This window comes from Somniosus microcephalus, unplaced genomic scaffold, assembly GCF_052327205.1.
Source record: "Somniosus microcephalus isolate GS21.2 unplaced genomic scaffold, FLI_Smic_1.0 unresolved_chr9, whole genome shotgun sequence".
Classification (NCBI taxonomy): Eukaryota; Metazoa; Chordata; class Chondrichthyes; order Squaliformes; family Somniosidae; genus Somniosus; species Somniosus microcephalus.
The window spans coordinates 25,123,146-25,144,780 of record NW_028225187.1 but is presented as its reverse complement, the minus strand read 5'-3'; the positions used below and the strand labels follow the sequence as shown (position 1 = coordinate 25,144,780).

Sequence of the window (21,635 nt, the reverse complement as noted above, 5' to 3'; positions counted from 1 at the left end):
GCCGTTAACTCAATCATTTTGTTACGAATGCTACGTGCATTCAGATAAAGAACTTTCAAATATGTTTTGCAACACTTAGTTCCTGTTTTTTCCATTTTTAGTACTTTAATTTTTACTCCATACCTTCTGTCCCTTCCTGACACGTTCTGTTTTTTAATTCCCCCACTGCTACCTAAGTCTATGACCTTCTCTGTTGTCATTTCTATTATTTGCTCTCTAGAAACCTCCCCCCCACTAATTAGTTTAAAGCCCTCTCTGCAGCCCTAGTTATATGATTCGCCAGGACTCTAGTCCCAGCACTGGCCAAGTGGAGTCCGCCCCAACGGAGCAGCTCCCTCCTGTCCCAATACTGGTGCCAGTGTCCCAAGAAGCAAAACCCATTTCTCCCACACCAGTCTTTGAGCCACGCATTTAACTCTTTAATTTTATTTATGCTAGCCAAATTCGCTCGTGACGCAGAGATTATTACCCTTGAGGTTCTGTTTTTTAATTTGACCCCTAGCTGCTCATACTCCTTTAACAGAACCGTCTTCCTTGTCCTATCTACTTCGTTTGTACCAACATGGACCACGACAACGGGATCCTCCCCCTCCCACTCCAAGTTTCTTTCCAGCCCAGAAGAGGTGTCCTTAACCCTGGCACCGGGCAGGCAACACAGCCTTCGGGACTCCCGCTCTTGACTGCAGAGAACCCTATCTATCCCCCTAATGATACTATGCCCTACCACTACAACATTTCTTTTCACTCCCTCCTCTTGAATGGCCCCCTGTACCACGGTGCTGTGGCCAGGTTGCTCATTCTCCCTGCAGTCCCCGCTCCCGCCCTCACAGGGTGTAAGAAACTCGATCCTGCTGGACAAAGCAAGGGCTGCGTCTCCTTCAACACTGCATCCTGGATCCCTGTACCTTCCTCACTCGTAGTCACACCATCCTGTCCCTGACCACGGACTACATCTGCAGTAATTAACTTCATAGGTGTGGCCATCTCCTGAAACATAGTGTCCAGGAACTTCTCCCCCTCCCTGATGTGTCGCAGTGTCTGAAGCTAAGTCTCAAGCTCCATAACATGGAACTTCAGTTCCTCTAGCAGCAAACACTTGTCGCAGATGTAATCACCGTGAGCCTCAATGGGGACCACTGGCTCCCACATCTTGCAACAGTAACACATCACCTGCTCCATTCTATATAATTAATTGCATTTCTTATTATTAGTTATGAAGACCCTGCCTGGATATAGATATAAATGTAACACCACTATTCAATAGGACATACCAACTTAAAGGTATAAAAGAGAAGAGAAGGAAGAAAACCAACCAACCAGCTGATCACCAACCTCCTCCTTGAATACTGTCTGTGGGGCCTGTTTGGTTGACTCATCTCGCTGCTCCGCCTCCACAGTGCTGTCTAAGCCTGGGAGTGGGGAACAAAACAGAGCAAAAAACACACCCTCACCTCCCACTTCTCCGAACTCTCCCACGTAGCAAATCTCCAGCAGCACTCAATGCACAAAGCACTCCGTGCACTGCACTAGCCCCTCCCCTTTTATACCCAGATTATACTTCCGGTTTAAACTACCCAAGAGTTTAAAAAACCCTTAAAAAAGTAAACTTACTTCAAATAATTGACTTCTTAACAAACTAATATTCACAAAATACACTTAAATGATTTTTCTCCCACTTAGCAAAACTCCAGCAGCACTCAATGCACAAAGCACTCCGTGCACTGCACTAGCCCCTCCCCTTTTATACCCGGATTCTACTTCCGGTTTAAACTGCCCAAGAGTTTAAAAAACCCTTAAAAAATTAAACTTACTTCAAATAATTGACTTCTTAATACACTAAAATTCAATTATTACACTTAAATGATTTTCTCCCACTTAGCAAAACTCCAGCAGCATTCTATCGCTCTATCTATCTATCTATCTATCTATCTATCTATCTATCTATCTATCTATCTATCTATCTATCTATCTATCTATCTATCTATCTATCTATCTATCTATCTATCTATCTATCTATCTACCTACCTATCTATCTATCTATATATATATCTATCTGTCTGTCGATCTACCTGTCTGGCTGTATGTCTGTCTGTCTATCTATATATATCAATTATTCTATGGAATCATCTGTTTATCAAGTTTATTGTTTTCTCAGTCACTTAGACAGATCAACATTGCTTAATATTATTTTAATTTTGATCTGTTATTATTGGCCTATTTCCATGTGCTGAAGACAGCCTAATGCCAGTTAGAGGAACCCTTGTACAAATTGAATGTCCCTGAGTGGAGAAGCTGTCGATGACCGCTACATGAATGGATAGTTTTTCTTTTGAATCACGTGGCTCCAGGAGGGGTAGGAATCCTCCTGCTGATTTTACAGTATTCCTGATGATAGCTTCCGGCTGGAATTGCAACCCACCCCTGCTGGCTTTTATCTCTTTCGGGAGGGCTTGATTTGCTCAAACGCCGAAGATGAGTTCAATCTTGCAGTGTACATTAACTTTATATACTGATAAGTTCGAACATTTATTTCATCCTTTATAAGATTTTCAGTAATTGTAACAAACCGCTCCAATGATTTGCTGAAATTTACTTGAAATCTCTGTTGCAACTTGAGTTCATGCAGCAATAGCTGCATCATATCCGTTATGTACAAACTAATCAGCAAGGCAATTAAGAAATATAAACTGACTAAGTCCTTACCAGAATCCAAACAGAGTGTTCGAATCTGATTGGAACATGTTTACTCTCTCAGTACTGATTGTGACCGGTGAGTATGTGTCTTTGGGTCTGGAGACCTTAACTCCCAGTTTTATAGCAGTTCGGTTGGAGAAATGGATGTACAAATCTTAGTTCGGAGTTATTTGAAATGAGCATTTTCGACATATGTCTGAAATTATATGAAACCAGGAGTATCGCCTAACAAGATACAAACATAATAGGTGATTTGGTATTTTAAATCAGAAAGCACTGATCTGACTCTAAATAGCTGACTAATAATATGATGCAGTTTTAAAATGGATTAAAGGAAGCCGGAAACAATATATAGTGAAGCTAAAAAATATTTTATATGTCTATCTATCTATCTATCCATCTATCTATCTATCTATCTATCTGTCCATCTATCTGTCTATCTATCTATCTATCTATCTATCTGTATATCTATCTATGTAACTATATATCTATCTATCTAACTATCTCTCTCTCTCTATCTACCTGTCTCTCTATCTATCTATCTGTCTGTCTATATCTATCTAACTATCTATCTAACTACCTCTCTCTCCCTATCTATCTGTCTCCCTCTCTATCTATCTCGCTATCTATCTATCTATCTATCTATCTGTCTGCCTATCTATCTATATCTCTGCCTGTTCATCCATCTTTCTGTTTATGTCACATTGCCTCTGTGCCTATGTAGCTATCTATGTGTTATATCGAAGCTTACCACTATACTTTCCTGCTATAATCAGGTTGAAATTGATTAACATGTTGTCACATAGAATGTGACTTTTTAAAAAAATAATACGATCTACAGAAATAGTGCGTCAGGTAGTTATGCATTCAATTGTCTGCGAACTGCTCTTCTAGTTGCTTGTTGCGCCTTTCTGTGCTGAATTACAAAGATGCAAGAGAATATGAGATGAGGAAAGCAGCTGACAATTGGTGAAGTGGCAAAATATATGTTCTGAGAATTGAGTGATTCATCTGCAGAACAGGAAATATTTGATGAATTAAATGTTGCATTTTCTCTGTTTGTTATTTTTCCGTTTAGTTCATCTGTCGTCAATGGTTGGACATGAAATAATATGTGAGTATAAGATAAAAAATAAATTATCTAACTTAATAACCTAAGTTTGATGTTTTCCATACATGATTACTTTAAAATGGGGAAGCTTAAGAGCTCTAGGAATGTAACAAATAGTTTCGTAAAATTGCACAAGAGTTTCCCAATAGCTATTGCAGGAAGACTTGTGCAACTTTACATAAATGCTTCTTAAATTTGTATTGGTCCAAACATTTTATTTTCCAACAGCGATCACGACTTGTCCTTATTTTCTTTTAATTACTGCTACCTATCTCTGCAACCTCCTTCAGTTCTACCTCCCTCCGAGATCGCTGCACTCCTCTAATTCTGGTCTCTCGGGCATCCCTGTTCTGGACTTATTACATGCAGATAGCACACTCTAGTGGTAGTTAGTGTATAGCAGTGTTAGTGTGTAGCATTAGGTCATTTGACCTTGTTCCTGTTTTAACCCGGAAGTAGTATTCCAGAAAGAACCTATTGAGTTATGGAGAATCTCCCATGAGGGATTCTTAATCCTGTGTAATTTCATGTTATATGCTGGGCAGGACGCAATGTCTCTGAATATCTTTGTTTGTTAACATGATAGCAACTTTGTCAGGTTAGTATTTGACAATACCTTGTTTATAAGAAGTTATTAGTTGGTAGTTCCCGAAGTTTAGCTCCAGTGCTAGTTAGTTATACAATTAGTCTATTTTATTGTAATAAATACGTTTCTTCTCTTCTGTAACATTTAATGTAGAGTACTCCATTCAATGTACAAAACATATTTTGTCTTTGTTTACAGTTTCACAAATTTGTTCAAGTAAAGCTTCAAAACAGCAAACTCGATTGTCGAGGAATTATTTGAATGAATGTTTAGCTGGCTGGATAACTAGATAGGAGCACGTCTAGTGAGACCAGTATAATCCTCGATTTAAATAGTTCCACATTAGTGGCCTTGACCTTCAGCTACCAAGGCCCTAAGCGTTGAATTTCCCTCCCTAAACCACTCCACCTCTCGACCGCTCGCTCATCATTTAAGAAGCCCCTTTAAACCTAAATCTTGATGAAACTTTGGTGACTTTTCCTAATATCTCCTTAGGTGGCTCAGTGTCAAATTTGGTTTGGTATATCTCCTGCGAAGCGCTTTGGGCGTTTTACTATGTTAACGGCTCTGTATAAGTACAAAATCCTGGTGTTGCTTAATAGCACTGTCATTTGCTGTCCAAAAAACATGGACTCCCATCCCGATGGAGCAATATGTAACAGTCTGCGTTTAGAATTAATGCAGTTGTCCCTCCTTTCTGTTGCTGGTTGAAACCTGCATATTGCTGTTATATCTGTGATGGTGTTGGAGTCGCTAGAAATCAACAGGGTCTGAGACTTCTGTTGCAGCAAAGGCAAAATGCATGTTACCTTATTCACTCTCCATGAGGACTGAGAGTCTCAGCCTCGTTGCAGGGCTATGACGTCATCACGCTACCGATGCATGACGTCAACATGCTACCGACGCTCTTAAAGGGACCCTGCCCCGATAACCCAACCCAGTATGTACATATAACAACATTGGCTTTACATAGAGAATTGGGTTTAGGTACGTATAACAACATTGGCTATACATTGTGAATTGTGTTATTGTCCCTATGTGGACACCACCACAGTGGTTATTAAACACTCCATATTAATTCCAACATTGTAGAACTATTTAAATGCAGATTGCGTGCTATCTTCTGATGCTTTATGCTATTTAAGCACGCATGCGTTTTCTGATTAAGGACACATCAGAACTGGCTATTAAGAACAAAACAACATATGAAATAGGAGCAGGAGTGGGCAATTTGGCCCTTCGAGTCTGCTACACCATTCAATTAGATCATGCTGATTTGCTACCTCATCTCCACTTTCCTGCACTATCCGCATATCCCTTGATTGCTTTAATATTCAAAAAATCTACCGATCTCTGTTTTGACAATTCTCAAGGAATATACTCCATAACCCTCTGGGGTAGAAAATTCCAAAGATTCAGCACCAACTGATTGAAGACATTGCTCCTCATCTCACTCTTAAATGGCCGACCCCTTATTCTGAGAACCTGACCCCTGTTTATGGACACCCTAGCCAGATGAAACATCCTACCTGCATCTACATAAGATCATGAGACATAGGAGCAGGAGTAGGCCATTTGGCCCTCTGAGCCGACCTCACCATTCAATAAGATCATGGCTGATACTCTACCTCATCTCCACTTTCCTGTATTATCCCAATATCCCTTGATTCCCTTAATATCCAAAAACCTATCGATATCTGTCTTGAATGTACTCAACAATTGTTCATCTACAGCCCTCTGCGGAAGATAATTACAAAGATTCTCCACCCTCTGGGTGAAGAAATTTCTCCTCATCTCAGTCCTAAATGGCCAACCCCTTATTCTGAGATTCTGACCCCTGGTTCTAGACTCCCCAGCCAGGGGAATCATGCCCCCTGCATCTATCCTGTCAAGATCTATAAGAAGTTTGTATGTTTCAAGGAGACCACCTCTCATTCTTCTAAACTCAAGGGAATATAGGCCTAGTCTACTCAATTTCTCTTCAGAGGAAAGTCCCCGCAACCCAGGAACCAGCCTGCTGAACCTACGTTGTACTCCCTCCATGGCAATTATATCCTTCCTTGATCAAGGAGACCAAAATTGCACACAATGCTCCAGATGAGGTCTCAGCACGGCCCTAAATAATTGCATTAAGTCGTCTTTGCTCTTATACTCAAATGCTCTAGTAATAAAGGCCAACATACCATTGGCTTTCTTAATTGCTTGTTAAACTTGCACGTTTAGTTTCAGTGATTCGTTTACAAGGACACCCAGGTCCATGTGAACACCAGCATTTCCCAATCTCTCGCCATTTGAGTGTCAGCTGCAGCTCAGTGCGTAGCACCCTCGCCTCTGATTCAGAAGGTTGTGGTTTCACAGTCCCAATCATGGGACTTGCACATATAAGACTAGACTGACACTCCACTGCAGTGCTGAGGGAGAGCTACACTGTCGGAGGTGCCGTCTTTGGTATGTGACATTAAACCACAGCCACGTCTGCTCTCACATCTGGATGTAAAGATCCCATGGCTATAATTTGAAGAAGAGTAGAGGTGTTATCCCCGGTGTCAAAAGGACATAGACAGGCTAAGTGATTGGGCAGAGATATGGCAGATGGAATATTATATTGGAAAGTGTGAGGTTATGCACTTTGGCAGAAAAAATCAAAGAGCAATTTTTTATCTAAATGGAGAGAAACTGCAAAGTGCTACAGTACAAAGGGATCTGGGGGTCCTGGTGCTAGAAACACAAAAAGTTAGTATGCAGGTGCAGCAGGTGATCAGGAAGGCCAATGGAATCTTGGCTTTTATTGCAAGGGGGATGGAGTATAAAAACAGGGAAATCTTGCTGCAGTTATACAGGGTATTGTTGAGCCCACACCTGGAATACTGCGTACAGTTTTGGTTTCCATATTTAAGAAAAGATATACTTGCTCTCGAGGCGGTTCAGAGAAGGTTCACTCGGTTGATTCCGGAGATGAGGGGTTTGATGTATGAGGAAAGGTTGAGTAGGTTTAGCCTCTACTCATTGGAGTTCAGAAGAATGAGAGGCGATCTTATTGAAACATATATGATTGTGAGGGGGCTTGATCGGGTGGATGCAGTAAGGATGTTTCCACTGATGGGTGAGACTAGAACTAGGGGGCACAATCTTAGATTAAGGGGCTGCCCTTTCAAAACTGAGATGAGGAGAAACTTCTTCACTCAGACGTTAGTAAATCTATCGAATTTGCTACCCCAGAGAGCTGTGGAAGCTGCAACATTAAATAAATTTAAAACAGAGATTGACAGTTTCCTAGCAGATAAGGGAATTAGGGGTTACGGGGAGAGGGCAGGGAAGTTGACGTGAGTCTAGATTCGGATCAGCCATGATCCTACTGAATGGGGGTGCAGGCCCGAAGGGCCATTTGGCCTACTCCTGCTCCTACTTCTTTTGTTCTTATGTTCTTATGTCCTGGCCAATGTTTCTCCCTCAACCAACATAACAAAATCATAATGTCTCGTCATTTTCACATTGCTATTTGTGGGAGCTTGCTGTGCGCAGATGGACAGCCGCGTTTCCCGCATTACAGCAGTGGTTCATTTGTTGTAAAGCGCTGTAAGGTCCGGTGGTCGTGAAAGGTGCTATATGATTGCAACTCTTTCTTATCTTTACCTTTCAATAATGCCCTGCTTTTCTATTTTTCCTACCAAAGGGGATAACTTCACATTTCTTCGCATTATATTCAATTTGCCATGTTCTTTACTACAATGATATGACTGTAGATTCATTAAAATGAATTCAGTTCATTTGTTCTCATTGTGTCTCACTCAGATAATTTACTGAAGCCAACCTTGTCTAAGAATCCACCCTATGGAGCCTTCCTAAATGGAAAGAGCGTTAAATTGACTTGTTGCTGTCAGTATCTCATCACAAAACACTGTTATTACAGATGTCACGCTGAATTCCAAAGTGTAAATCCTCTTGAAGGACATTGTGAGACCAATGTTCTTTTCAATGCATTGCTGTACTATGATGGGAATTACACATGCCAATGTTTCCGCAAGGGTCTTGTACCCTTGGAAGCTTCACCACTAATTGACCCTGTTAGGTTACTTACCAAAGGTAGGTTATCAATAGCGATTCGGGAAATGGGATTACGTAAAATTGTCGCGCTTGCTGGTAATCAGTCCTTTGAAATGACATAGAAGTCACGGGAAGACTCTTCATAGGATCATAGCATTCACCAGTCTGCTTATGTCTACCTGCAGTCTGCTACTTTCCTCTTCACTTCAACGACCTTTCCCAGTTCCGTGTCTTCTGTAAATCTTGAAATTATGCACTCTATACCCATCTCAAGGAAATTAATGTATTTTAATCGGAACATTGGCTCCAACACCGACCCCTGGGGTACCCCCACGTGCACTTCCCTCCAGACTGATAAACAACCATTCCCCACGAATCCTTTCTTTCTCTCCCTTAGCCAAGTTGGTATCCATGCTGTCACTGTCCCTTTAGTCACAAGGGCTTCAATTTTATTAACAGGTCGATTGTGTGTTAATTTATCCAAATACTGTTGATTGTCCAGATACACAGCATCAACTGCAGAACCCTCATCAGCCCTCTCTGATACTTCATCAAAACAGTGGCCCAAAATTTGAGATCGGAGGTTTCCCGGGGGCGGATGCATCCGACCTGTAAAACATTTCCGAATTTACCTGGTGGCCCGAGAGGTATGGAGACTTGTGATCCTGGGCCTCTTTGGGTATGCTCGGGCAGAGGCCCACATATCCCAGGGATGCATGCCATTTGCAAGCGCCCATGGGATCATGTGGCCTGGCCCAACCAATAAAAGTAGGGAATCCGCTTTCATACTTATCGGAGTTCCGTATGTACTGAATTCCCATAAGTAGGAATGTGGATGACTTACAAAATAAAGAAACACATGTAATTAAAAAAACAAGTACATGTTAAAATTATTTAAAATGCCATTTAATTCAATATTATAAACTACAATTTAATGTTTTGAAAATAAGTTGTATTTTAACGGGGCCAAAATTAAAATTACCTCATTGGACAATGTTTTTTTGTATAAATGAATGATAACATTTTATCTTTCTATTTTTTTAAACTGTTATGCTGGTGAAAGCAGGACTTGTGCCAGCTTTTGCTGGGCATCAGAATTTCACAGACATTCAGCTTGTGGAAGTAGGGCTAATAACGCAAGTCTCTTCCAGCAGAGGCCCTTCTCCCGTGGATGCAGAGGATCTGTCCAGAGAAATCTTGACAGAACGCAAGTTCCGAGTTTTCGCGCATACACTTCGCACATCACACTCACCCATGGATGTCACAAAATATGGCCTCTTCAATCAAGTTATTCAAACACGATTTGCCTTCAAATAATTCGTGCTTGTGGTCATTGACTAACCCATGTATTCCAACTGAGAAGTAATTTTGTTCCAGATAATTGCATCATAATAGTTTCCCCACCAACGTTAGGCTGACTGACTTGTAGTTCCATGGTTTATCCATCTCCTCTTTTTGGAACAAGGGTGTCTCATTTGGAATCAGCTCTCTGGTACCACTACTACTTCTAAGGAGGTCAGAAGGTTGTGGTCAGATGCTCCACTGTTTCCACCTTTACTGTTTCTGTTACCTAGGATGCATCCCAAAACTTTAAGTACATCCTTTTTATCTACTTCGGTCCTATCACATTTCTCTTCTACTTCTCCGTACCTGTAACATTGGCAGCATCATCGTTTTTTGTGAAGACAGAAGCAAGATACTCATTAAGTACCTCAGCCATGCCCTCTGCCTCCAAAAGAAGATTTCCTTTTTGGCCCCTAATCGCCACTCTTCATTTGATTATCCATACGCTAATTATACATTTATAAAATACCTTAGAATTGCGTTTTATGTTACTCGCTAATCTATTCTCATATACTCACTTTGCTCCTCATATATCCATTTTAGTTCTCCTCTGTACTGCTTATATCACCTTGGTTCTCTCTAACGAAACTATCATTCATCATAAGCTTTCTTTTTCTGTTTCAGTTCAGTCTCTATATCTTTAGTTATCCGGTGAGTTTTAACTTTGGCTGCCCTCGTGTGAATGTGTCTCACCTGCACCCAAACTATCTCGTCTTTGAAGGCCTACAATTTCTCATTTGCTGTTTTATCTTCCAATCTTTGATTGCAATTCACGAAGCCCAGATCGCTTTTCAACTCACTGAAATTTGTCCTGCATCAGTAGAGTACTTTTTTTAATGTCTGATTGTTTGCCTGTTCCTTGTCCTTTTTCATAACAACACTGAAACTATTGAAATTCGCAACACTGTTTACCAAATGCTCTGCCACTGGATCGTGCTCCTGGATCAGTGTTGGGGCCTCAACTATTTACAAATTATATTAATGATATAGATGAAGGAACAGCGTATAATGTATCAAAGTTTGCTGATGACACAAAGCTAGGTGGGACAGTAAGCTGTGAGGATAACACAAAGAGTCTGCAAAGGGATATCGATCGACTCGATGAGTGGGCAGTAAGATGGCAGATGGAGTACAATGTAGGGAAATGTGAGGTTATTCACTTTGGTAGAAAGAATAGAAAAACAGAGTAATTTTTAAATGGTGAGAAACTTTCAAATATTGGCGTTCAGAGAGATTTGAGTGTCCTCGTGCAAGGAACACAGAAAGCTCGCATGCAGGTTCTGCAAGCACTAAGGAAGGCAAATTGCATTGGTAAGGGGGTTGGAGTATAAGAGTAAGGAAGCCTTGCTACAATTGTACAGGGCCTTGGTGAGACCACACCTGGAGTAGAGTGCACAGTTTTGGCCTCCTTATCAAAGGAAGGATATACTTGCATTGGAGGTGGTGCAATGAATGTTCATTTAATTGATCCCTGGGATGAGAGGGCTGTCCTATGAAGAGAGATTGTGTAGAATGGGTCTATACTCTCTGGAGTTTAGAAGAATGAGAGGTGATCTCATTGTAACATGCAAAATTCTGAAGGGGTTTAACATGATAGATGTCCTAGTGCGAACAGGCACTGAGTGCGAGTCATCAAAGAGTGCTGAGAGTTTGGGAAAGTGTGAGAGTTCTTGAATTGTTATTTCTCTTTAAATCATTCTTGATAAGATTACTTAAACAGTTTAAGTAAAGGGGGAAAGTTAAATATTTGGGATTCTGTTGGTTTAAGAAGAGTAAAACAAGGTTACACTGCAGTAGGAGTAAATTGGCACAGCAGGCAGTGGAAACCAGTTTTCTAACCAGTCAGCAGGGGTGACTAATTTGGCTGTAAACAAACAAACAGTATAAAAAGACCAGTCCGAGTGCGAGCAAGCACTGAGTGCGAGTCATCAAAGAGTGCTGTGAGTTTGGGTAAGTGTGAGTTAGGGTAAGTGGGGTGTTAGGTGCTCTTTTTAAACTTTAACACTGTGGGTTGTAGTTAATAAGGCCTTTCTGGTGTAGAGTGACTGTTGGTAAACCATTTAACTCGTGTAACTAGAGGGATTGATTTAATTTAAATCCAATTAATTAAAAGGGATACTAGCATCTAAAATCGGGCAGAGGGTGTCCATAACTAACAATAAAATATTTAATTAATTACATGGAATGGAGCAGGTGATGTGTTAAGGATGCGAGATGTGGGAGCTGGTGAACCCCATTGAGACTCACGGTGATTACGTCTGTGACAAGTGTCTGCTGCTACAGGAACTCCAGCTCCATGTTGATGAGCTGGAGTCTGAGCTTCAGACACTGCGACACATCAGGGAGGGGGAGAAGTACCTGGACTCTGTGTATCAGGAGGTCGTCACACCTATGAAGTTAATTAATTCAGATGTAGCCCATGGTCAGGGACAGGAGGGTGTGACTACGAGTGAGGCAGGTACGGGGATCCAGGAGGTAGAGCTGGAGGAGCCGCAGCCCTTGCTCTTGTCCAACAGGTTCGAGGTTCTTACTCCCTGTGGGGACAGGAGCATAGACTGCAGGGAGGATGAGCAACCTGGCCACAGCACCGTGGAACGGGGGGCCATTCAAGAGGGGGGAGTAAATAGAAATGTTGCAGTGGCAGGGGATAGTTTTATTAGGGGGATAGATAGAGTTCTCTGCAGCCGAGAGCGAGAGTCCCGAAGGCTGTGTTGCCAGGGTTAAGGACATCTCCTCTGGGCTGGAAAGTAACTTGCAGTGGGAGGGGGCGGATCCAGTTGTCGTGGTCCATGTTGGTACAAACAACGTAGATAGGACTAGGAAGCCGGTTCTCTTAAAGAAATATGAGCAGCTAGGGGTCAAGTTAAAAAACAGAACCTCAAGGGTAATAATCTCTGGATTATTCCCTGAGCCACGAGCGAATTTGGCTAGGACAATTAAAATTAGTAAGTTAAATGCGTGGCTCAAAGACTGGTGTGGGGGAAATGGGTTTTGCTTCCTGGGACACTGGCACCAGTACTGGCCAGGAGGGAGCTGTTCCATTGGGACGGGCTTCACTTGGCCAGTGCTGGGACTAGAGTCTGGCGGATCATATAACTAGGGCTGTAGAGAGGGCTTTAAACTAACTAGTGCGGGGGAGGTTCCGAGAGAGCAAATATTAAAAATGACAACAGAGAAGGTCATAGACTTAGGTAGCAGTGGGGAAATTAAAAACCAGAGCGTGTCAGGAAGGGGCAGAAGGTATGGAATAAAAGGTAAAGTAATAAAAAGGGCAAATGCAGGAACTAAGTCTCACAAAACATATTTGAAAGTTCTCTATCTGAATGCACGTAGCATTCGTAACATCATAGATGAGTTAATGGCACAAATAACAACATATGGGTATGATTTTGTGGCCATCACAGAAACATGGCTGCAGGGTGAATATGCCTGGGAATTAAACATACCAGGTTATTTAACGATCAGGAAGGACAGGCAGGACGGAAGGGGAGGTGGGGTGGCTATGTTAATAAAGGAAGTAATCACTATAATACAGAGAAATGATATTGGGTCAAAAGATCAGGATAATGAAACAGTTTGGGTGGAGGTAAGAAATAATAAGGGGGACAAAACACTAGTGGGCGTAGTCTATAGACCTCCGAATAGTGTCAACTCTGTTGGACGGAGTATCAATCAGGAAATAGTAGATGCTTGTAATAAGGGAACATCTATAATTATGGGGGATTTTAACTATCATATTAATTGGACAAATCAAATTGGGCAGGGCTGCCTTGAGGATGAGTTCATTGAGCGTATTAGGGATGGGTTTCTTGAGCAGTATGTAACTGAACCGAGCTGGAAACAAGCAACCTTAGACCTGGTCCTGTGTAACGAGACAGGATTAATTAAAAATGTCCTAGTAAAGGATCCCCTTGGAATGAGAGACCATAACATGGTTGAATTCCATATTCAATTAGAGGGTGAGAGGTTGGATCTCAAACAAGCGCGCTAAGCTTGAAAAAATGAGATTATGAAGGTATGAGAGCGGAATTGATTAGAGTGGATTGGGACAATAGATTAAAGGGTAAGACGATACATGATCAGTGGTGTACATTTAAGGAGTTATTTTACAACTTCGAAAAAATATATATTCCAGTGAGAAGAAAAGGATGTAAAAGAAAAGACAGCCATCCGTGGCTAAGTAAAGAAATTAAGGATAGTATTTGACTAAAAACAAGGGCATATAAGGTAGGCAAATCTAGTGGGAGGATAGAGGATTGGGATAACTTTAAAAGACAGCAAAAAATAACAAAAAGATTGATTAAGAAAGGGCAGATAGATTATGAAAGTAAATTAGCAAAAAATATAAAAACTGATAGCAAGAGTTTTTATAGTTATATGAAAGGAAAAAGGGTGGCTAAAGTAAATGTTTGTCCCTTAGAGGATGAGACCGGGAAACCAATGGTGGGAAATATGGTGATGGCAAAAACACTGAAAGAATATTTTGTATCAGTCATTACAGTAGAAGACACTAAGAATATCCCAACACTGGACAAACAGGGGGCTATAGGGGGGGGGGAGGAGCTAAACACGATCAAAATCACTAAGGAAGTGGTACTCGGTAACATAATGGGACTCAAGGCAAATAAATCACCTGGACCTGACGGCTTACATCCTAGGGTCTTGATGGACGTGGCGGTAGGGATTGTGGATGCATTGGTAATCATTTTCCAAAACTCCCTGAACTCAGCAAAGGTCCCGGCAGACTGGGAAACTGCTAATGTAACACCCTTATTTAAAAGGGGCAGTAGACAGGAGGCTGGAAACTATAGGCCGGTTAGCCTAACATCTGTGGTAGGTAATATTATGGAGTCCATTATTAAGGAGACAGTAACAGGACATTTAGATAATCATAATTTAATAGGACAAAGTCAGTATGGTTTTATGAAGGGAAGTCATGTTTGACAAATTTGCTGGAGTTCTTTGAGGAAGTAACATATAGGGTGGATAAAGGGGAACCAGTGGACGTAGTGTATTTAGACTTCCAAAAGGCATTTGACAAGGTGCCACACAAAAGATTATTGCTTAAGTTAAAAAATCACGGGATTGGGGGTGATATTCTGGCATGGATAGAGATTGGCTTTCTAACAGAAGGCAGAGAGTTGGGATAAATGGTTCATTCTCAGACTGGCAATCATAACTAGTGGTGTTCTGCAGGGGTCAGTGCTGGGTCCCCAACTCTTTACAATCTATATTAACGATTTGGAGGAGGGGACCGTGTGAAGCATATCATAGTTTGCAGATGATACTAATATGGGAGGGAAAGTAGTGAGTGAGGAGGACATAAAAAACCTGCAAGGGGACATAGACAGACTAATTAAGTGGGCAGAGATTTGGCAGATGGAATACAATACTGGAATGTGTGAGGTTATGCACTTTGGCAGGAAAAATCGTAGAGCAAGTTATTTTCTTAATGGCAAGAAACTGGAAAGTACTGAAGTACAATGGGATCTGGGGGTCCTGGTGCACGAAATTCAAAAGGTTAGTGTTCAGGTGCAGCAAGTGATTAAGAAGGCCAATGCAATGTTGGCTTTCATTGCTATGGGGATAGAATATAAAAATAGGGAGGTATTGCTTCAGTTGTACAAGTTATTGGTGAGACCGTACCTGGAATACTGCATACAGTTTTGGTGTCCATACTTAAGAAAAGACGTACTTGCTCTCGAGTCATTACAAAGAAGGTTCACTCGGTTTATACCGGGGATGAGGGGATGGACATATGTGGGGAGGTTGAGTACATTGGGACTCTACTCATTGGAGTTCAGAAGAATGAGAGGCGATCTTATTGAAACATATAAGCTTGTGAAGGGGTTGGATCGGGTGGATGCAGGGAGGATGTTCCTGATGATGGGTGAAACTAGAACTAGGGGGCATAGTCTTAGAATAAGGGGCTGCTCTTTCAATACTGAGATGAGGAGGAACTACTTCACTCAGAGGAAGGTAGGTTCATGTAATATGCTGCCCCAAAAAGCTGTCGAAGCTAAATCATTACAGAAATTTATAACAGAAATAGACAGTTTCCTAGAAGTAAAGGGAATTAAGGGTTACGGGGAACGGGCAGGAATTTGGACATGAGTCTAGGTTCGTATCGGACACGGCCCTGTGGGTAGCGTAGCGGGCCCAGGGGCCATGTAGCCTGATCTTGCTCCTATTTTGTGTGTCTAATTCTGTTAGATTCAGGAGATGGTTCTGTGATAGTAGATTGGCGGTTAGGATCAGATCAGCCATGATCTTATTGAATGGCGGAGCAGGCTCGAGGGTCCGATTGGCCTACTCCTGCTCCTATTTCTTATGTTCTTATATATGCTAAGAGGTTGTTTGCCCTGGCTGCAGTGTCTAGTCCAAGGGGGCATAGTCTCAGGATAAGGGGTAGGTCAGTTAAAACTGAGATGAGGAAGAATTTCTTCACAAAGCGGGTCGTGAATCCTTTGAATTCGCTGCCCCAGAGGGCTGTAAATGCTGAGCCTGTGAGTATATTAAAGGCTGAGATAGATAGATTTTTGGACTCTAGGGGAATCAAGGGATATGGAGATCCAGCTGGAAAGTGGATGATCAGCCATGATCTTATTGAATAGCAAAGCAGGCTCGAGGGGCCGTTGGGCCTACTCCTGCCCTTACTTCTTAAGTTCTTATGATTATACCCCACTTCATTCTCTAAATCCAGCATTGTTCCTTCTTTATTGCCATTGATACTTAAAGCTGTTCTCAGAGACACATCAAGATACATTTCTATTGTTGTTGATGCGTATACCAAACCACTGATCTTCGATTTGAAAGTGATGACGAAAATGAGCCTGTTAGATCATCTTAAAGTTCAGCGCAAGTAATGTCTAAATTATATAGTGTGTGGGTGAGGGGTTCATATTCATAATCATAGATGCTTCTTGTAATTATTACTTTGTCATGTGCAATGCTGCGAGAATTCAGGTCATTCCCATCTCTTGAAACCCGGAGAATAATGCAGGGCATGACAGAAAGGGGGGTGGGGTGGGGGGAGGCGACAGAAAGCAGTTCGCAGCCACGGCTCGCCTACAGTATAATTCCAATCTTTCCAGTATCTGTTTCCAATTATTGATTTGCTGGTTTGGTAGAGCAATGGCATGGTTTCCTAAATATATTCGTGTAAGCAGCAATCTTGCAGTGTCACAAAGTGTTGCGAAGTGGGGAAATTGACTGAATTTATTTATCCATTTATATCAATGAATCTGCCATTTCCTGATCTGTAGAGCCCTGTCTTCTTAAATATATTGGAGCTCAATAACATTGGCTTCAATAACAAAGTAAAAGGGCGGAGTGCCGAATGGGCGGTTATATAGAAGTCTCCTGTTTTACACTTCCACCCAATAAAATGTCTACCCACGTGATCTCCTGCAACTGTTTGCATTGCTTTGCTGAGTCCAAGTGACAATTTCACAGCAGGCCAAAAAATTGCAGTTGGAGGCTTAACTCAGGAATATGCCTACGATCCAAGAAGGAACTGCGAATCTACATGCTGGTGGCCAAGCTGCAATAACTTGCGGTCTGTGGCTGCAAGGCAGAGGGCAGCGTAATGGCTCGTGGATCCTAGCGATGCAGGCGGTGCAGAATATACCTGGGATCAGATGGGCCCAGTCCACCAATCACAAAGCAGAATTCCATTTTAATCATTCCAAAGGGAATCCCCTAATGAGATGCAATGGAGTCCGGAAATCTAATCTAATTATGATTAACAGAACTGGAATTTTAGTTGTAATTACCACTACTTCACCAACCTCACTAAAATGTTATGTTTTTGATAATAATTCTAGGCATCATGGAAACAGTAACCAGGGTCAATATTTGCAGAATCTCATTTGATAGTGTGTATGTGTATCATTAACAATCTGAAAATGTTTAAGTAATGCATTACATATCCCCTTACACGGATGCAAACAGGCCCTGCACCTGCTTGCATCAACCGTAACATTTCTATGCACAATTGCTGCCTAGTCGGTGGGAAAATATCCAAACTGTGTGCCAGGCATCACTTTTATGTGGCCCGCTCCAATGGCCTGTCAACATGAACGTGGACAGACCACAAGTTCCAGATTTTGCACATGCACAAGAGCATGCAGAAATCCCAAACTTGCGGTGGATTTCAAAGGAGATATGGCAGAGTACTCTGAGAGTGCACTGCCATGCCGACTGCACAATCCGGGCCTCATAATGTATTATCTGAAATGGGCCATATGTGGTGGCCATTTTATCTTTGGGCCAGTTTTACTTCTCTCCCGAGTTCCTAATCTATCACGGCACCGAACTCTACCTAACAGGAAAATAAAGTGAGACTCTTATAGAAATACTGGAATATGGACTGTCAGGGCAATGAAAGGTCTGGATTGTGCAGACAGGTTGCAGATGTTCAGTTGGCGGCTACTCAATGTTCATTCTTGACCGAAGAAATATAAAACATGTTCGAAATATCTTCCTGAACAGAAATACTAGGCGGAAAGTGAAGTATCCTGTGATCCGACTATTCCTTTTTAAAAAATCATTCACGGCACGTAGACGTCGCCGGCAAGGCCAGCATGTTTTGCCTTTGACTAGGTGAGCTGCCTTCTTGAGTACAACTGAGTGGCTTGCTAGTCCACTTCAGAAGCTGTGAAGAAGCAATCACGTTGCTGTGGGTCTGGAGGCTCATATAGACCAGACCGGGTATGGATGGCAGAGTTCCTGAAGGACATTAGTGAATCAGATGGGTTTATTATGACAATCCGGGAGTTTCATGGTTAACATTACTGAGGCTAGATTTTATTCCCAGTTTATTTAAATAACTGCATTTAAATTACCGTGGTGCGATTTGCAAACTCACGTCCCACGGATCATTAGCCAATGTCACAGGAATACTAGTCCAGTAACATAACCACAATGCCACCGTACCTCACAAATGTTTCCTATAAAGACTGCTGAAAGTGCTGTGTAGGCGGAACAACGTTCACATATCGGTTGTTTTAATTGGTTGTACAATTTGGGTTTGTTTGCTGGGAAACATTTCTTTGTTATTGCAAAGATTACCTAATATCCTTTATATCGCAACAAGGTCATTTTTTTATTGAATGTCTTGAAATGTTGCTGCACAATTTCGTATAAGATGCTGTAAAATCTTTCTATTACATATATCAATAACTTCGTAACAGATGAACCCCTAAAGCCGAAAATCTCAACGGCCCCAGCCTCCGGAGCTGTTTCAGTTGAAGAAAAAGTTCAAATTGTCTGTAAAGGTGACATTCGCTCCACCAGGGGTACTTTTTTCTTTTGGAAAGATCATGCAGACTTTCCTGTGCAACCCCGGAAAGTGCTTGGTATTGAGTGGACTGCCACCTTCACTATAAACAGCCTAAACAAATGTTATGCAGGAAAATACACCTGCCGATATCAAACTACCATTCTAGGGCGTTTGTTGGGTTCGTCTTCAAGTAAAGATGTGACAAATGCTGTGAAAGGTACTGACAACATATGCAAAAATGAGATTTTGTGTTCGTGTGTCTTAATGTCTGATTCACTCGCTCATTTAAACTTAACTTTGGTAATGAAATTATTCTCGAATGCAACGTCCGTGTATGTTATTCCCTGCAATTGTTCACTGGGTATTGTTTGTTAAAAAATGAATTAACATTTTCCATCCGGGCTCCATGAGCCGGTAGAGCAAACTTCGGTGCCCAATAATCCGAAGAATGCCCCTGAAGAAAAGGCAAGTCGTCGAAAGCATAGATGGCTTTATTTCTAAGCCTGTTACCAACAGAGCGGAGAAGTTCTGTGGTTGCGAACAAGCAATCGGTCTTAATTATATTTCACTGTGTTTTATTTACACGTGCATTACAAGGTATCGTCAATTCCAATTTACTTCGAATTTGAGCACCCGCCTTTCACTTTCAGGTAGGAGGGGGACATGGAGAGGGAAGGTGCCATGCTCGTTTTGCAAGTCAACCAATTGATTTTGTTGCCCAAGGTACTGACCTTTCATCTCCTCACAGTCTGATGTGCCCAAGTTTAGCAATGCCTGGAGAAGTCTAATACAAAAGCAAAATACTGCAGGTGCTTGAAATCTGAAATAACAACTGAAAATGCTGGCAAAATTCAACAGTTCAGGCAGCATCTGTAGAGAGAGAAGCAAAGTTAACGTTTCAGGTTGTTGACCCTTCGTCAGAACTGGAAAAACGTTACAGATGTAACAGGTTTTTAAGCAAGTGCACGGGCAGGGGAAGTGAGGAGGGGAGGAAAGAACAAAAGGGAAGGTCTGCCATAGGATGGAAGGCAGGAGAGAAGAAAAGGAAAAAGGGATGATGGTGCACGGGTAAATTAGATGGTAATAGGGCAAGTTAAGAAACAAAAGATGGCTGTAGATGAGCTGTAAATGGCAAGGGTAGATTAATCAACATTGCCTTGTGAAAAAATAGGGGCAGCGGTAATGGTCCGAAATTGTTGAATTCGATGTTGAGTCCAGAAATTGGTAAAGTGCCTAATCAATGAGGTGCTGTTCCTCGAGCTTACGTTGAACTTCATTGGAACAGTGTAAGAGGCCAAGGACAGAGTGGTCAGAGTTGGGAGTGGAGCGAAGAATTAAAGTGACAGGCGACCGGAAGCTCGGGGTCATGCTTGCAGACTGAATGGAGATGTTCCGCAAAGTGTTCACCCAATCTGCGTTTGGTCTCCCCAACGTAGAGGAGCAGCGAATACAGTATACTAAATTGCAAGAAGTACAAGTAAATCGCTGTTTTACCTTAAAGGAGTGTTTGGGGCTCTGAACCGTGGAAAAGTCTATCTATTTCCTTGGGAATTATTCTGTTTGCCGCATGGTCTGATGATGGTAGCAAACAACAGCACACCAACGTTCTGTGAGTCACCTTAATGCAAGCAACCTGAAAATTTGTTCATCCCCAAAACAAAGCCACCTGCATTTGCTTTGTGGCCTGCAGCTGAACAAGGTGCGAGAATGTTGTTCAGTTACAAGGATAATTTTCTTCATTATTGCAATTATTTTTGCTTTCCTAAAGTAAACTATTTAATCTGAATTACATGATTTACCGATCTGGGGCTAGTCGATAAAAATAGAGATCATGAAATCAGTAAAGAACGTTAAACCAAGCATTATCTTGGAGGACAGACTATTCATAGATCAGATAATATACATATACAAAGCTGAGATGCCGCAATTCTTACTAAAAATACACCCAATATGCTCAGATATTTAAAGAAGCCTTAATTCCAATAAAGTTACAGCAAACATTTTACTTCGCTGACATAATATGCAATAGGTTCATTTAAAGTAGGGTTAAAAGAGAGAGTCTTGATCCAGGGACATTATGGTCCTGTTCAACATTTTTATGTAATCCAACAGCAGTACGGAGCTCGGTGAGGTAATTAGGAGTGTGTAAGTTAGTTTTTGAGAGGGGTTCTTGGTGCAGTGTTAACCGACACCAAACATAGAATCAAAGACTATGTCAGCCTTTAAAAATAAATGGACTGTGTGGAGTGCATTGGAGATAGAAACTAATTTAAAACATTGCATTTTTAAAGTTATCAGTATTATCAAATTAATTTGATGCATTATAACTCCAGGAACATGAATTAATAACTTTCATTCTTTCACATGCCAAAAGATTCCTACCTACACGTATAAACAGTACAGAGAATGCCATGGGGTAATGCATCAACTGATATCCTCTACAGTGCAAAGGAAAGTAAAAGACCTCAAATTCTATTTTTTTTATCCAGCACTGTCCCTGCAACATTATCGGCTACGGTAGCATAGTGGTTATGTTACTGGACTAGTAATCCAGAAACCTGGATTACTAACGC

The 21,635-nt window shown here is 41.6% G+C and overlaps 1 protein-coding gene across 1 annotated transcript; it reads left to right on the top strand.

Moving 5' to 3' along the window:
* Positions 1-2,739: 2,739 nt before the first annotated feature.
* On the top strand, positions 2,740-19,850 carry LOC147084947 (uncharacterized). Its single transcript, XM_085979382.1, has 5 exons — positions 2,740-2,770; positions 3,773-3,808; positions 8,184-8,474; positions 18,974-19,279; positions 19,786-19,850. Exons 1-5 carry the CDS (start codon positions 2,740-2,742, stop codon positions 19,848-19,850), a joined length of 729 nt encoding a protein of 242 aa, XP_085835508.1.
* The last annotated feature ends 1,785 nt before the right edge of the window (positions 19,851-21,635 follow it).